The sequence below is a fragment of the Leptinotarsa decemlineata genome, unplaced genomic scaffold (genome assembly GCF_025532065.1).
Source record: "Leptinotarsa decemlineata unplaced genomic scaffold, Ldec_3_MD MMD2_tig00026330_RagTag_RagTag, whole genome shotgun sequence".
Taxonomy (NCBI): Eukaryota; Metazoa; Arthropoda; class Insecta; order Coleoptera; family Chrysomelidae; genus Leptinotarsa; species Leptinotarsa decemlineata.
Genome location: NW_027412690.1, coordinates 8,726,637 through 8,744,619, shown reverse-complemented (window position 1 = coordinate 8,744,619; position 17,983 = coordinate 8,726,637). Strand labels below are relative to the sequence as shown.

General features: G+C 35.7%; 1 protein-coding gene across 1 annotated transcript; it reads right to left on the bottom strand.

The window, feature by feature from the left end:
- Nucleotides 1–3,426: 3,426 nt before the first annotated feature.
- Nucleotides 3,427–16,832, bottom strand: LOC111507495 (clotting factor G beta subunit-like). Its single transcript, XM_074183065.1, has 9 exons — nucleotides 16,673–16,832; nucleotides 15,149–15,236; nucleotides 14,034–14,227; nucleotides 9,525–9,731; nucleotides 8,949–9,089; nucleotides 7,571–7,692; nucleotides 4,926–5,093; nucleotides 4,525–4,690; nucleotides 3,427–3,663 (listed from the first exon to the last, which is right to left on the bottom strand). Exons 1-9 carry the CDS (start codon nucleotides 16,719–16,721, stop codon nucleotides 3,464–3,466), a joined length of 1,335 nt encoding a protein of 444 aa, XP_074039166.1. The 5' UTR covers nucleotides 16,722–16,832; the 3' UTR covers nucleotides 3,427–3,463.
- Nucleotides 16,833–17,983: the final 1,151 nt, after the last annotated feature.

Here is a 17,983-nt window from a genome sequence, read left to right as displayed (position 1 = left end):
ACCTTCCCGGTATATTTGAATCAGGTACCGTTGATTATAGTAGAGTTTTCTTGTTGCTAGGTTGTTGCTATGTTACTTGTTTATAAACAGAACTTTGTTATCAAGCTGTGTTTGCGGTGAAAACGTGTTTTCTACCCCAAATATAATGGAGGATATTTTGAAAAAAGCTGAACAAGCAGGAGAATCATTAATTCCATCGAAAAGTGAAGCCGTATACCAAAAAGAATACAAGATATATCTGGACTGGCTGACACGGAAAAATGTTATGCCAAAAGATGTCACTGAAACTGTATTTCTGGCATATTTTCAAGAACTGATAAGGAATTTTCTATGTTTTTCGGTAGATTTGGTAGTAATTGTGTTTATTCGTTTCAGTCAGAAACGTATAGTCCGAATTCTTTATGGACTAAATGGTCAATGCTAAAATCGATGGTGACTATACATGAGAAACGAAATATCACCAAGTTCAATGAACTACAGGCTTTTTTGAAACGGAAGAGTAAGAGTTATAAGCCGAAAAAGTCTGCTGTTTTATCTCCTAAAGATGTTATCAGATTCCTAAAGGACGCTCCTAATGATATTCATTTATTGCATAAGGTAATTTTTTTCTTATTTTACTTTTTGTGTGTATTTATTTCCTTTTTTTTGTTATATGTTGTTTTGATTATGGGTTATTTTGGAGGATGCAGAAGTCAGGAACTTTTGAATATGAAGATATCGGATATAGAGGACCGGGATTCCGTTATGGTAGTGAACGTACCGGAAAGTAAAACTGGTGTATCGAAGAAATTTACAGTTGTGGATGAAAAAGAGTTCTCCGCTTTGCCTTTATTAAGACTTTATATGTCTTTGCGTCCTAAAGGTATTGAACGATTTTTTTGAGCTTCCGACAAAATAAATGTACATCTCAGCCAATTGGAAAAAACATGTCCCAGCAAAATCGCAATGTATTTAGGATTGCCAAACTCATCTTCCTATACGGGACATTGCCTTCGTCGCACTTCTGCTACTGCTCTAGCCAATGCAGGAGCAACTATGACTAACTTAAAAAGACACGGAGGTTGGAAAAGTTCCACGGTGGCGGAGGGGTATTTGGAGGATAGCATCGAATTGAGAAATAAAACGGCGCGTATGTTGTCTACTTTGTCATCAGAAGAGGCAGGTACCTCGACTGTAGTGAACAGAAGCTCCAGCCATACAAAAGAAGAAATTGTTTCCAGTGGCGGAAGTAATTTTCAGGGAACATTTCAAAATTGTACATTTATTATTTGTAATGACGTGAATAAATAAAATATGGTTCAGTTTTCATTTCTATTTATTTTTACTTGTGAAAGGTAGAGGGAATTATAAAATCTATAATGTCCCAAGGGAGTTATGACCCTCTTTATTGATAGCGTAACTATGACGATATAAGCTTATAATATCCCGGTCATAAATAAAAAATATAATGTTGTAAGGATGTACTGAACAATGCTGCAAAATTATAACTTGAACAAATCTGATTGTAATGGAGGTTAAAGGAAATTGAAATGTTTGTTTTTATTATTGAATTTGACACCTGACAATGTGAATCATTTCTTTCTGGGAATCTTATTATTAATGACGTCACTACGAATCGTTTTTGAATACACACTCGAATACGATTAAACGTCAGCATAACAGTATTGACATTTGGCAACCGTATAATATATGCCGGTGACTTGATTGACGTTTGATTAACTGATTTTCAGAAGATAACATTTCGAATGTCACCAGTTTTTCATAAAAAATGTAGTAGCGTTTATTTAGGTGGGACGATAGCCTGGTGGGTTACGTGAGTGATTTGTTTCACTAACTTGATACACCACTGTGTGAACCGGTGGTTCGAACCGCAAGGTCAAAATATCGATTTTCAATTCCTATCGTCCAATCCGTGTTAGGAATCACACGTTAAAAGGTAAGATCTTGTTAGTCCTTAGCTCGCACAAATTTCGACTTTTAAGAGTTGTCGTTCGTAAGGAGGCAACAGCTGGTTAACGGAAAAACAGATTTTAACAGATTTTTAAAAGTTTTGGAACGCATAAACTGGTTAGTTTTTGACTACAACCTAGTTAGTAGGATAATAGGCAATGTTTTTTTAACGCTACATATGATATATCGTCTTCTCCAACTCTAAAGTTGTATCAATTTCACCAGCTACTCATGTATTTCTAAGCTCAGAGACACTTGGAAATCGGTCAAACTTCTGCAAGCAACTAGCTGGATTTATAGATTGAGTAACGCGCAATTTACACAAGCGATGGCGTTCCGTAAAAATGTAAAGTACCAGATGCATTCAGTCAAGATATGGTAATTTTTCTCATGGACAACCAATCAGAACACGGAATTAATATTTTCAATAATTGACACTGACAGTTTTTACGAATTATATGTCAGTTTTGGACTTTATGGTATGGCTAAATGCGCCTTAACGAAGTGAAGGCCAGACAAACCTAGATTTTCAAATCACTGCTTTTAAAATTCACACTCGTATCTCAACAATAAATGTAAATTTGCAATATTTTTTTGAGGCCAGTTTTGTGCGATTGCGACAGATATAATCTGGCTTCATTTTGTTAACACCAGCACTTATGGTCCCTATGTAAAATATTTTGACTAAAACATTAGATTTATGGTACTCTTGATTCTTCATAAAAACAGGGATCCAACTTACTTCGACATTCCATTCACAGAAACGCTAAGCGCATAACGTTTACATTTGAAAACATCATTGTTCCATCTATCAACATGTGTACAAAGTTGGAATCTCATTTCTCGTGTCGAGAGTTTTCGACAAAAAATTTTGTTGAATTTCTGGAATACATGGACAGACTGTGTTATTATTTTATGTAAAGCACGTTATTCTCGTTGTATTCAAATAGTTCCATTGTCTTTCATCGTCCATAAGTTGAATCTCTATGTTTAGTATTTATGAAATTAACAAGGAGTTGAGTATAAAATCATTTAATCTGTAAATGTGATAATTTAATTATATTGCGGAACAATTTGTTCCAATATCTCGTAGTGAGTGGAAATCTCTGTCTACAGATATGTGGTGGATGTTCCACATGGATTAGTACTCAGTTTGTTCCCCAAACTCAAAATTCCATGAATATAGAACTTTTTGTCCTGCGGATTTGAAAACGAGACCTTTTCCACTGGGACAACCAATCAGAACACGGAATTAGTATTTTCAATAATTGACACTGACAGTTTTTACGAATTATAAGTCAGTTTTGGACTTTATGGTATGGCTAAATGCGCCGTACTGAAGAAGAAGCCAGAAAAACCTTGATTTTCAAATCACTGCTTTTAGAGTTCACACTGGTTGTATCTCAACAATAGATGTAAATTGCCTTTCACTAAGTTGAATATCTATGTTTAGTATTTATGAAATTAACAAAGGAGTTGAGTATAAAATCATTTAATCCGTAAACGTGATGATTTAATTATATTGCGAAACAATTTGTTCCAACATCTCGTAGTGAGTGGAAATTTCTGTGTACAGAGAAGTGGTGGATGTTCCACATGTATTAGTACTCAGTGTAGGCCCCAAACTCAAAATTCCATGAATATAGAACTTTTTGTCCTGTGGATTTTTGAACACGAGACCTTTTCCACTTGGTCTTGGACATGCACTAGTACCTGTAAAAAAGGAAGAAATATTAACATTATTGGAAGTTACAATGGTTTTACAAGCAACCAATCATCTTCTGAGATGTTATTTTCCACTTTTATATCATCCTTCAAACATAACAATTGGAAATGCTAAATATTGTGTTTTGAATTTATCAGTGTTAGATCTTGTCGCCGAGGTGACTGACAGACTAATAGTTAAATTTTTTTGTCTTCAAATCATTTTGCTCTGTCAATTTTCTCCCTACTTCGAGTTTTCGAGGTGTGTTTTGGAGTACCATAAACTTTCCAATATGAATTGAAGGGTTTATATTTTTAGGAGTGATTATTTTTGGGAAAGAAAGTTTTTGGCTTTCTACTACTCTATCTTGATACAAAAAAAATATGGGAATCTTCCAAAGAAAGGAAGGAAGTAATCATATTGAAAATAAGTAACTGTATACATGGATATGCATTGAATTTATTGGAGTCTCTAGAGACACCCAACATTTTGTTTTATAAGAGAGAGGACATTGTTAGATCAAGATCTTCAGATGATGTAGTGCTGCAGAAAGCCAAAAACTTTCTTTCCCAAAAACTTTCCAATATATTCTGAGTTATCTGTGTTTCCAAGATCTTCCTATTTATACAAAATAGGTTAGGAACATACTATGAAAAGGTAAAGGACACAAATAAAAAATTAATTGCAGTTATGAACAATACACAGTAACTTGTCTACTTCGCCGTAGGAGAAGCAAAGACGATACAAAAAGAGAAGAAGAAGAATACACTTAGGAAAGTTTATAATGCTGGTGTGACCTCTGTCGGAAATATTAAAACTATGACAAAAAGTGGTGGACCTTGGACCTTTTCATATTTTGAAGGACTTACCATTATCGTAAAATCCTGCGCAGAATTTATCATATCCGTAATACTTATCTAAAAATTCGCGTGGCAATTCTGAGAAGCATGTAGCTTCATCTTTGTATACAATTTCAATTTCTTCTAATTCATCCGACATCCCGCCGTTCTTTGAAGGAAATCCCCACCCTGAAATCTAACGAAAATGTTTATAGTATTTTTCACAAAAGTACTCCACATAATCTATATATAAAATAGATTGTGGTTGATTTATCAGATTTTTTTCTGACAAAAAATCTGGAAAGGATTAACTATATTGATTATACTAGTAAAATAGCCTGAAATGATAAGGTTTACAATTTGACATATAATATTCAAAACCACAAATAATTCATTTATATTTGAGTAATATTATCGACAAGAATACTCACTATTCCCCTGGATTGATTGGTTAGATGAATGTTTTTTACGTTTCTAAAACATACAGGTTGCACAGCGATTGATAATTGGAAAGTATCTTTCGTTATTAAAAATCCTATATCTGATGAGTAACGTTGACTATCTCCTCTGAACCTTCGATGAACTATCACGTTTTGAACCTGAAATCAGAAATGATTTTCACGTATCAGTCCAGCTTAGCTGAATTTTCTGAAAGGTTTTTGGGTTGAAATTCTTCAAACACGAATGAAAATGTCGCATATGACAAAATGTGTGCGTCTCTTTTCAATTCATGTCGCAAAAAGCGACAGACAAACTGATTTCGTCGTGTTTCGAGAGTTTCACTGAGAGAAAAAACGGATCTCCGTTGATGCTTTCTAGCATGTATTCGATGGATGTTTGGAGCACCTGCTCATCGAAGTTGTATATCTCAGGAACAAATTTTGTGAAGGATTATATAATCATTATGTGGTCTAAAGAGAGCAGGTTATCTTCAAAAAGGGATTTTTCGGTACTGTTTTCCTCAGCCCATCGTAGATTCAGCTGTGACAGAAGGTCCAAGGTCACCCATCTATTTTATGAAGATAACCTAGAACCCCAGGTACATTTTCGCTGGTATTAAGGATGCTCTAAGCATGAAAGGTCACTCATAAGAAGTCCCCATCACATTAAATATACAGAACAAACCTTGAAACCTTTTTGAACCGCTTTTATCAGCTTCACCTGTACGTATGTATGTACGAATATATGCATGTATGTTTTTTTAACTCTCAAGCTCGGGATCTGTATTTGTCAGAATTATCGACATTATTGCTTAATATATCCGCGGACAGATGGCGCTATACGTCACCTCCTTGACATATCGCGGGTAGAGGGCGCTGTAATTAACCTCCTTGATATAATTCGAACTCACTTTACATCTGAAAAAAGTATTTTTTTTAACACGCGCGCCTGCTGCCTTATTTGTAACCCTCCTTTGCACGCCTGCTGCCTTGGGCTTGGTAGCTGATTTTCAGGCTCCCTCTCCGGAATCGTAAAATATCAACGGTAATTTTTCTAAACAATATACGGCTGATTGATCCCAAAGTTTAGAGTTTAGATGAAATAAATACAGTGTGTCCCACTTCTCATGGAAACACTCCCGTATCTTCCGTAATATTCGTGGTAGAACGATGAAACTCTCTGGACTGATGGAAATGCTCAAAATGCACCTACCACCTGAATGGGGTTGGTTAAAGTGATATACACTGTCCGCCACTCGCGATGGAACAACCCATTTTTACGGTAAAACATATCGGGGGGCAAAATAGGCTCAAAATTCCTTCAGATTCGTGATCAGGACTACCAACTTACTACGATTACACTTTTTTCCTGAAAAAATTTCAGTCCTGAAAAATCCAAATTTGTCTCACTTCTTATGGAAACACCACCGTATCGTCCGTAATATTCGAGGTGGAACGATGAAACTCTCAGGAATGATGGAAATGCTCAAAATGCATCTACCACCTGAATGAGGTTGGTTAAAGTGATATACACTGTTCGCCACTCGCGATGGAACACCCCATTTTTACGGTAAAACATATTAGGGGGCAAAATAGGCTCAACATTCCTTCAGATTCGTGATCAGACTACGGTTACACTTTTTTCCTGAAAAAATTTCAGTCCTAAAAAATCTGAATTTGTTTCACTTCTCATGGAAACACCCCCGTATCTTCCGTAATAATTGAAGTAGATTTTTTTTTGGTTTTGACATCAAAACATGAACGAAATCGTTTAAGAGAAACTTGACTTTTGTTTTCACATAAATAATTTATTTTTTATTTTGTTGTCAGGAAAGTTATTCCTTCTCAATAAGAGAGAAAATGGTAATTTTGTAAGAGGAACGGAAACATGTAACCAGTGAAGTTTTGGGATGGTTAATGTTAGTTCATATTCTCATTTTCCCATTATTTAAAAAAAACAAGGATATTTTGTGGCGAAAAATGTTATGTAGTTCAAAATTCTTTCAAAATCATATTTTCAATTAAAAAACAAAACGATCAATATTCAGGAAAAAAGTGTATTTGTAGTAAGTTGGTAGTCCTGATCACGAATCTGAAGGAATTTTGAGCCTATTTTGCCCCCTAATATGTTTTACCGTAAAAATGGGGTGTTCCATCGCGAGTGGCGGACAGTGTATATCACTTTGGCCAACCCCATTCAGGTGGTAGGTGCATTTTGAGCATTTCCATCAGTCCTGAGAGTTTCATCGTTCTACCTCGAATATTACGGAAGATACGGGGGTGTTTCCATTAGAAGTGAGACACCCTGTATAGTTTAAAAAACTAAAAAACACGCTTTTAAAGAAAATCGATCTAATGAGTTAATTTTTTTAAAATAAGCTTAAAACAATAACGAACGACAAATACCTACTATTGTGAAAAAAGCGTGGGCGCTTTGTGTCATATTTTTTGTATATCAAGAGCCCGTCGCTTTTTTCACAATAAATACTAGTATTTTCCGAGCTTATTTAAAAAAAAAATCAACTTTTTAGTTCAATGTTCCTTAAAAGCGTGTTTTTTAGTTTTTGAAATTATATTTATTTGTCTATAATATTTGTCTATAGTATCCTGAACTGAAATAATGAGTATTAACTTACATCTGAGTATTGCGCATATAAGTCTCTCACATCTTGGTACTTGTTGTAATATTTGCCAACTCCTACTTTGAATATTTCAGGTTTTAAAGCCTCACCCTCGAAATTTGCCAGACAGTGTGCAGCTGAAAATGTGTATGAAATTAATTTTTTAGTTTGATTACCACTGAACTCAAACATCTTTAAAGAATTCATTAAATTGAGGGCTTGACGGGGTGTTTCCTAACTACGGTACGAAACTACAGAGGGTGATTCGTAAGGTCGTTTCAAGAAAAAAGTTCCTATGAACATCAATCCGGAGTGGCTTCGTTTCTTAGTTACAGGGCGTTGAAATTGAAAAGAAAACGGTATTTATGAAATAACATTTTAAATAATGAGGAGTCCGATTGAAATTTTGATGGCCAGTGGCGTTTCAATAGTATTGAAAAATAAGTCCGTCACGTCATTGTGTTTGTAGTCATTTATTTTTTTAGTTTGGCAACTAAAAATATAACTTTTTGGTTTATTGTGTTTTTTACATACATAGCTTCGTTTTCAAGGAAAAATGTTACTTTAAGTCATTACAAAAACTATCCATGGATAACATAAAATGAAAACCATAAATAAACAATTTCGACGTTGAAGAAAATGAGCAAATTAATCATCTTCTAATAAAAAAAACGACTGCAATCGATTTATCATTTATTGTCTGACTCGTTTAAAGAATAGCAGGAGTTTTATAAACAAGAATTTTGAGATCACCCCTGAAAATAAATCAAGAGTATTCATATCGTGACTGCGAGCTGGTCAATTATGAGATTCTGCACGTCCAATCCAGCGATTAGGAAGGTAATGTCAAAACGCTGACGAGCAAGATCACTAAAAGGTGCTGGAGCATAAACCACATGTGTGTACTCTCACAAGCATGGGTACTTCCCCTAACGAAATGGGCGAAATGGTCTCTCAAAAAGTCCGTGTAGGATTCAGCTGTTGATTTTGCTGGTGAAAAGTAACACCATTTCGAAACAGGCCACACAATAAGCTTCGGAAACACCAAAACCATTACTACGGAGAAAACTCCTCAGGCCAGTATAATTCGTGAAGCCATTGAAATCACGATACCTCCACTGTCCAGCAGCATAAATACTGGACCCGATCAACAAGGTTATCAATGTTCACTTGGGACAAAGAAAAAAGCCAGTGACGAGATTTGGGGGCCAGGTAGATTACGACCCCGTCTTCGAGTCATGTAATTTCAGTTTCAAGTAGTTCTTGAAAATGGCTTCGAAGCATAAGCCGAAACGTTGGAAAAATGAAAATTACAGACTCGGTTCAACCCGGACCATTTTAAAAATATTCAATTGTATTTTTTGTGTATCCTAAACATTGACAATGTACTCACCGGTTATTATAATTTTTTCGGACAACAATGTCCCAATACAAATATTAATAAATTCGTTGTTTTTTTTCATAAAGATGGCTGCAACCCACGGGTACTCTACTACTTTGTTGCCGCTGGAATTCGGATTCTTCTGTCCACATACTGAAACATTTTGAATAAAACTAATTGATCATTATTGTAACATATTACGAAATATAAAAATTGAATATAAACGTTTTTTATTGGTCTGAGAATAACTGGAGGTATAATCGAAGTAACCTTTATTGTGAATACTTAAAGCTATCGGCATCTCAAAGGACAAAAAAACCAATACAGAGAAATAATGCCGCTGCGAACTAGTCCACGTGGACTGTAGAATTGGCGGTTCGTATTGGATAATTTTTACTAACCGAGTTTTATGATTGACTGGAGAGAGAGAAGGGGATCCGAACTTCTGACAACTTTACCAAACTCAAAAGTCCACGGCCTCTAATACACATTTGACAAGTACTTCTTGGTGTAATTGTTCATATAACTTGAAAGTAGTTTTTCAATCAGCTCCTTAAAGTCTATGATTCAGTTGAAGTGACAACTCACCTGGTACACACTGGAGTAATGGTAAATTCCAAGTTCCATCCCTACAATAACGGGGCACAATTTTGATTTCGTTGGGTTCGTAAAAGTTAGCACAACGAAATTTGGCTTCCGAACCATCTGTGGCTTGGTCACATTCAATTTCAACTTTGTTTTCGTCGTAACATTTCACAATAGTGGAAGTAGTAGAATGAAGAGAGGGACAACGCTCTAAAATAAATTAATAATTATAACACACATCATATTATTAGATCGCAGATTTCATCCAGGTTGTAGCAAGCAATAGCAGGAGAAATTTTTGAAGAGTGTGTGTTGAAAAAATCTCACTTCATGATTGTGTTATCGCTATCAGCAGTCAAGCATTATGCACTTGTGAATAAAAATGGAATGTGTTTGAAAATTCTTCTGGAATGAAAAAACCCTACAGATGTTTCTATATCTCATAGACGAGTCTTACTGTTTCCTGAGTATTAAAAATCGCAGGAAAATCTTCAACTGTACCGTTGAATGAGTATATTCATGTATATATGAGGGTGAACGTTAGTATATACAAGGTGGGCCATCGAAAACTTGACATGGAGGTTTTGGGTACTAATCTTGCAAATCCTAAAAAACGCTCAGATAAGTCGATTTTTATTGAGACGGGGACAGTTTTTTTCGGCGTCGTCACTTCAACCCCGGAGCAGAGGGGTGAACAACCCTTGGAATTTTAATAGGGAACTGGGGGCGAGTCGCACATCGTTTGAAAGATATTGGAATTCTCTAAACAACGGTGTACATTTTTTTTAATTTGGACGAACCGTATTAAATTTAGAGTTGAAGTTACTTACATGTTAGCATATGCTCGAAATGAGCACCTCCAGCTTCCATGCAATAATAGAGATTCTGCTGGAAACGTTCTCGAACATTGTGGAGCATTTCTAGAGTGATTTGGCGACATTCATTTGTGATTCGTGAGGAGTACAGTAAATTCTGCTTTTGAAATGACTCCACAGAAAGAAATTAAACGGCGAAAGGTTTGGTGATCGTGGTGGCCATTCGATAGTGCTCCGCCTCCCAATCCAGTGATCGGGAAAAGTCTCATCTAAATACTGTCAAACAGGCAGAGCATAGTGCGAAGGAGCCCCATCTTGTTGAAATATTAACAGATCCGATAATTGTGGTCATTTTCAATAATATCATTGAGAAGGGGATTAATAGTATCTTCTAGAAGCTCCAGATACATTTGCCCAGTTAAATTGCCTTCTGAAAACAATGGGCCAACAATACGGTCACCAAAAATTCCAGCCCATACATTTAATTATCGTGGACGTTGAGTATGCACTTCATGAAAAATGTGAGGATTTGAAACAGCCCAATAGCGACAATTATGGCGATTAACTGTGCCATTTAGAAAAAAAGAACGTTCATCACTGAAGCAAATGATGAAAACAAAATGTGGATTCTCCACCGCTCGTTTACTAACCAACTCGCAAAATTGCAAGCGTCGATCAATATCATTTTCATTCAGTTCTTGCGTTAATTTAATCTTGTAAGGATGCATTTTGTAAGTTTTTAAAATACGCCGAATGCTAGTTCGTGACACCCCGGAAACAAATGCTAACTTTCTTGTGCTCAAAGTATGGTTAAGCTTAACATGGCCCAGAATTGCCTATTGAAATTCCAAGGTTTGTTCACCCCTCTGCTCCAGGGTTGAAGTGACGACACTGTAAATGGGGAAAAAACTCTTCCCCTTCTAATAAAAATCGACCAGTCTGAGAGTTTTTCGGATTTGCAAGATTAGTACCCACAACCTCCATGCCAAGTTTTCGATGGCCCACCGTGTATACTGGGTTAAAGTTCAATTTCAGTATGTGTATTATAAAGGTTTGTTTTGGTTCTAACATCCGAAACTGTTTGGAAACTGCGCAAGACATGATGCGTACAAGCAAAAAATCTCAAACAGTCCGAAATAGTCTCGGACACTTGGTTAAACCAGAACCGCATTTTGAGGAGACCGCTGTGCCACCTAGCGTATATATGAAGAGACGAAGACAAGAAAATACTGTTGATCATGTCCATTTTGTTATGTAGCGTAGTTCAAATGTTATCTAACCTCAATCATCAATTATTAAAATCAAAATAAATAAAAGAACAACCCAGGAAATAGCCCACCCAGCAGGTTCTGACCCCTCTGCACCTGTACGTTAAGGAGGTTGCGTTAATGGCCATGATACGATTGTGCACGGCTGGTGTAAACCTCGAAGTAGGAATGGGTCAATTGAGGCTGGGCCTATGGCAGGAGGCGCTTACAGCGCAACCTTTGCTGCAGGCAACCAGTTATGCAATTGAACCCAGGTTTGTGTTTAATAAACCTTACAAAATACAAATAAAACAGAATACAGAGTCAGATGCTACAAATACAATATACGTATATACAGACGGCTCAAAAACCAAAGAAGGCTCAGGATGTGGAGTGTACTCCAGATCACTAAGCCTAAGGATTAAGTGGGGAATGGGAAAAAATACCAGCGTGGTCCAAAGAGAACTGGCTGGTATCTCAATCGTCACAAAAGAAATAACCAGTAAAGAAATTTCTGGCAAAAACATAATCTGCACTGATAGCAGACAAGCCCTATTAGCATTGAACAGACAACGTATAACCTCAGGGCTAGTACTAGAGTGTCACCAAGATTTAGCCAAAGCCTCGGTAGATAATAACATTATTCTGAGGTGGGTTAAAGGGCACGACAGAAATAAAGGTAATCGCATTGCCGACTCTTTAGCCAAGGAAGCGGCTCGACTAAGAATCTTAGGACCCAGTGGCACCTACGGCCTGATGACTTAGACAATTGCGGAACTAGTCAAGTGTTACACCCATGCTCAATCCTCAAAGAGATGGGACGAAACCAAAGAGATGGGATGGAATTAAAGGATGCAATCTTGCCAGGATCAGCTTGGGCGACCCTGGGAAGCTGCCGCCGAAGAAATATCTGGCGATGACCGGGAAAAATCTACGCTTAACAGTAGGATTTTTGAGTGGCCACTGTCAACTGTTCGGAGAGTCTTGGCCTACACCTGCCGATATAAAGGATATGTCTCCCAGTGATCTGTCCACCATCCTGGAACGGACAGGATGGACGATGACCTAGGAGGACAACTCTTCGGGAGGATGTACAATGGGTTACATGTGGCCTAAGTGCTGTGGGCTTACACTCATCATCCTTACTCTACAGCCCACCCAGCAAATTTCCACATGAATGCGCATGAGCAACGGGAACAGTTCTCAACAGTTCAGCCTCGAGAGCAAGAACGATTCGGGAAGGTTCAAGACAGTTTAGGATCATTTCGCAGTCGAAACCAGAACAGAGGATTCATCAATCCGAAATTATCCTCAATAAACCAGAATGCTCTATATCAATTGCGCTTGATCTTGACGTCCTAGGACCTGAATTTCGTAGAACCAGAACAAACCTTCACTAAACTTTACTTATTATGGAATGAGTATGATCAATTTGCTTTCTCCATTTGAAATTGGTGTCTATGCAGGTATCTGAGAATTCCACTACCACAATTTTCAATATCTCTTTGGGATTATCTGATGATATTTAAAATATGTTCCAAAAATAACCACAGTAAACCGACAATAATCCGAACACCAGAAATCCGAACGCTCGGACAATCAGATGATGACATCGATGAAAATCAGTCTGAAACGCTTGAGGGTGTGACAAATGCCCATGTAATGCCAGTCAATTCCAGACTTTCAAGAATGCGACGAAACTGATGCTGTGGAATGGTTGTATCTTGATGAAAATGACATGGGGCTACGAAATCCTGGATGATAACGACATCGTAACTTGTTCAATGCAAGAGCCAGAAAATCTAGAAAGCAGTGACGGCGAAAAAGACGCAGAAACATAAGTTTGGTCTGTCAGTTCTGTCATACATATATTGGACACCCTGTAAATTAGTTATAATTATTGAAACACAGCTTCCATTAATTTCTATAACTTTTTCTCGATTTTTTTTCTCCAATAGAGAAGCAGCTATCTTCCCCCCACCTATCGTTGATATACCCTGTATATTTTTGAAAATACTTATGCTGTGGAAATCATATCATTATGCTCATCTAGATATGTGGAATATAATATAATTTTGCAGAACATTTTTTGTTTTTCTCAAAACAACATTTAAGGGAATCCAAACTCGTCATCTGTCAACTGTCTAACCCATTGTTCAGTAGAACCACAATAGCAATAATTTTAGAAACACAAAACCGCATTTCCTGTTACTTTTGGAACATATCTTTATTTGACTTCGACTTGGCAATGTTGAGAATGTGCTTGTTCTACTGGATTCACGGACTGAAAAGACCTTCGTTATGACTACTTTATTTTCCTATAGATCGGTGATTTTTTTAGTTCTGAATACAGGGCATACTTCATTAATTAATCTGCTTCATCTAAATCACCCAGTTTCATAGTGTTCATCACACCAAATGAATGAATAATTACATATATAAATACTAACTCAAACAAGTCGGCTGCTCTGCGTCCCAACTACCTTTAACACAAACAATAAACTTATGACTTCTGGATAAGGTATATCCTTTATTGCAGCTATATGATAAAACCGTATTTTTTGGAAAAGTCTCTGAGTCAGTTGTTGTGTTCAGTAAATCGATATAATTTCCATTTACAGGTTGATTTGGTCGTTTACATTCCCTGAAAAAACAGAGTAAACAGATTAGCATACTAATAATAATAATCTCGTTATTTATACAAGGATGCAGAGAGAAATTCATGAAATTTGTATTTGTCAGTGATGTGTTATTAAACAATTGCTAACATCGGGTAGGATATTGTGGAATATTATATTGAATTAGATCGTTAACTGAAATAGTATCTGTCAAACCATTCAGATGAATTTATTGTAGTAATACCTCATCTTTCAGCAAGACCGATTATTTTCGACACACGTAATTACAGTATTTTGGTGAATCTCTTACAAACAATATTCAGAGGCTCACCAAAAAACTGTAATTACTTGTGTCACGAATCGAACCTAATCATTCTTGCTGGAAGAAGATATATTACTGACACCAATGATGATGGCAATAAACTTTGTCGCTTAAGTTTTGAAATAATCGGGTAAAATTATTGACGGTTTTGTTCATATGTAAGACTCATTATCTTTAAATCATCAATATTGTAGAAAATCAATTTTCTCCAACTCTGTGAGTGATGTAATAAAAACAGAATTTTTGTGAGGAAGCTCAGAAGTACATTTTTTCTACACTTGAATGAATTTTACACAAACTTTCACAGAAACAAACTCTTTTCTTTCAGAAAATTTCATTTAAGCAACATTTACTAAAACGATATGGGCAGCGACACCTGTAGAATTGAAAAAAAAAAAACTGAAATGAGGAATCTCTTCAATACCTATATTAATTAAAAAGTTAATGTGGTATAGCCCTATAACATTTCAAGAGTTTTCGACTAACCAACCCATATAAAAATCGTTAATGTAAGAATACCTATAAGTGAAAGAGGACAATTAATAGTAAATGACAAAATAACTGGTAAAATATATTTTTGTTATTTTGAACAAAGTTATGTAATTTATTTTATTTAAAAACTCACCCATTCTGCTTATCGGCTTGCCTTCTAGTTTTCAAGGTATGTGTAGATTCCACAGAAAGGCCATTGGAAATAACGATTTGCTCTAAAACTGTTGAGGCTTTATATTATTAACATTGAAAAAAAACATACGCATGAATCAAAGAGTAGGGAATTTTGTGGCACAGATTTTATGGAAAAGAAATTAAGGAACTATTATCCATCTATCCTTGTATATATAGAAAAATGGAAAGTGTGAAAGAGTCTTTAATGGCGATTAGAAAATCAAACACCTTTGTTACCAACAAGATGGCATTCTGCCACACTATAAAATCATTGTCGTATGACAATAGACAGAAGAAGAGGACCTATCGAGTGGCACCCAAAACATCTAGATTTAACTCTCTAGATTTTTTCAGGAGGTATTATAATAAATCTTAAGTTAATGAAACTCAGGATGTCATCAGTAGAAAACCTGAGATATTTCTCACGAATGTGCATGTGCGATAACAATTTTGAAAAGGTATTTAAAACATGATATTAATTTTAGAAATACTATAGGGTATATTTAGATTTGTTCAAAACAGCAGCGAACATAACTTGATAGTATTCTATTATTTAAAAGCTTGTTCAATTGGTGTGTGCATGCGTGTCATTCTCGCAAGTAGACTAATATACTTTTTCCATGACTCATAACAGGAATATTTCAAAATAAGGAAAATAAAACAGCTTACTTGAGCCCGAGGTTGATTCAGGATCTCTGGCGCTCAAGTCTTTAAAAACTGTATATTTTGAAACGAATTCTCCGGTTTGGAAGTAGGGAATTTTTTAAACATACCGATCTGTTGAAAAAATATGGTGATGTTTACATTTCGATTAGCGATTTTTTTTTTTTTTCGTATTTCCTCGGAAAACTTTTGAATTCTACATTTGTTATCTACTCTGAACTGATGAATCAACAAAAACTGAAACATATGCCATGATATTGGCCGATTATTGATGAAAATCCATAAAGTACTGCAATAACGCTTCTTTATGAGATTGTTTGCAAAATAGCAACACGTGTTTTTAATACAATATCTTCATCAGGCGTGTTCATACTAATTGAATTCTACCTAATTAGTGCTATCGATTTGAATCATATGACTTCTATCTAATAAAAAAATAGTCATTTGAAAAAATTGAAACCCATCAATTAGATAGAAAGTAATATTCTTCAAGTTGATTTATTATATGAAGCACTAATTACGTGAAAATCCTACAATAATAAATTGAATAGAAAATGAATATAAAATGATATGGGGCAAAAGAGAACTTTGAGGTACTCCACTAGAAGTTATAGACATATCCCAGTTGAAGCCGTTATAGCGCACGAACTCTTTGCGATGATTCAGAAAGATTTCAAGAGTTTTATGTATTTTGAATGAATAATCATAACAATAATAGTAATGCCAGTAACAATTGTCGTATAAAATATAGCTTGAAAATTATTATCGAAACCAACTCTGTTTCGTTCGAAAACTCCTTTTAAAGAAAAAGATAACTCACCAATCAGAGTGCAGAAAAAAAACAGGTAATTTTCGAAACAGTACTTCATTTTCTTCAATTGTTGGAACTTGTTGCTAACTCAGTTGCTAACTGATTGAAATTAATAAATATTTTCTTGTAAATCTCCCGCCATGAACTCGTGGGATTACCTATGATAACCCGTTTGGAAATAAGAAGAATACAACTAGGCAGATCCGCATCAAGGTCACGGTGTATCGCAGAAATGCACTTGCACTTCTTCAAAGTTATGTTAACATCATGTGACGTTATTGTGTGAGGAAAAAATGTTTCAAATGTCTGAATCCATATTACATGTTTGCCACTGTATGCCAACCATCTTTTATCAAAGTGATCATTATACATTTCAGGGAACTAATAGAAACCACTTTTAAAATAATGTATAGTCTATACCAGCGGTTCTCAAACTTATTTTGTCTACCGCCCACTTCGAGAATTAATTATTTTCTAGTGCTCCCCAAATTTTTTTACTTCACTACATCTTCAGAATCCCAATTGCAGTCATTATTTTAATAATCAAATTATGTGTGTCATGTTAATAAAACAAACATTTCAATTTAAATGAAACTAATTTAATGTGAAGGATGAATTTGTTGATGAATGCTATCAAAAATCGTTAATCGATGGACCACAATCCAGGGTACCATTGCGGGATTGGCTTTTGTAGCCAAAATTCTTGGTATCCATTTTTTAATTTTATTTCTATTTCCTCGTTTGTTATCAATTTTATGAGTTCTTCTTCCAGCTGGGGTGATCCTGCTGTGTTGATATTTGAAAAAGGATCAAACACCCAGTCCGGTATTTCCAATTTTAAAATGCCCTGGAATAGTTTTGCGAAATCACTGTGGAGGTTCTCCAAATGTTGGCAGTGAACAAGCAAGTCGTCGTTGTTGAAGGATACTGTTGACAAATTAGGGAAATTGCGAAACTCACGTCTGCCGATATTATTCTTGTATAAGAGCAATTTGGCTACAAAAGCAGCAATGACATTTTTTGTTTCAATCAAATTCAAGTCGTCACCTTGAAGTTGGAGATTGGCATCATTAAAAAATGTATACAGGTCTGTTATTTTTTGAAGTGATGAGGTTGTCGTGCAATTCTTTGTCTTTGTTTTCCAAGAACCCTATTACAGAGTCAAATAGATTGTAAAATCGAGTCAGTATGACAACATTGATTGGTAAAGTGGACTCATCTAACTGAATTGAGAATTTAGAAGTCTTCAGATGATTGCACAATGACTCTTCAATGTTTCCAGCCATTTCATCAATTCGTCTTTGCACGGAACTATTGCTC

What these genes read in the sequence shown, in the direction of transcription:
- LOC111507495 (XM_074183065.1), bottom strand. Translation starts at nt 16,721, where the DNA reads ATGAAGTACTGTTTCGAAAATTACCTGTTTTTTTTCTGCACTCTGATT. An exon ending in TATATGCGCAATACTCAGAT is followed by an intron (nt 5,094 to 7,570) that starts GTAAGTTAATAC and finishes TTCTGATTTCAG; the next exon opens with GTTCAAAACGTGATAGTTCA. An exon ending in CCAATCAATCCAGGGGAATA is followed by an intron (nt 4,691 to 4,925) that starts GTGAGTATTCTT and finishes CATTTTCGTTAG; the next exon opens with ATTTCAGGGTGGGGATTTCC.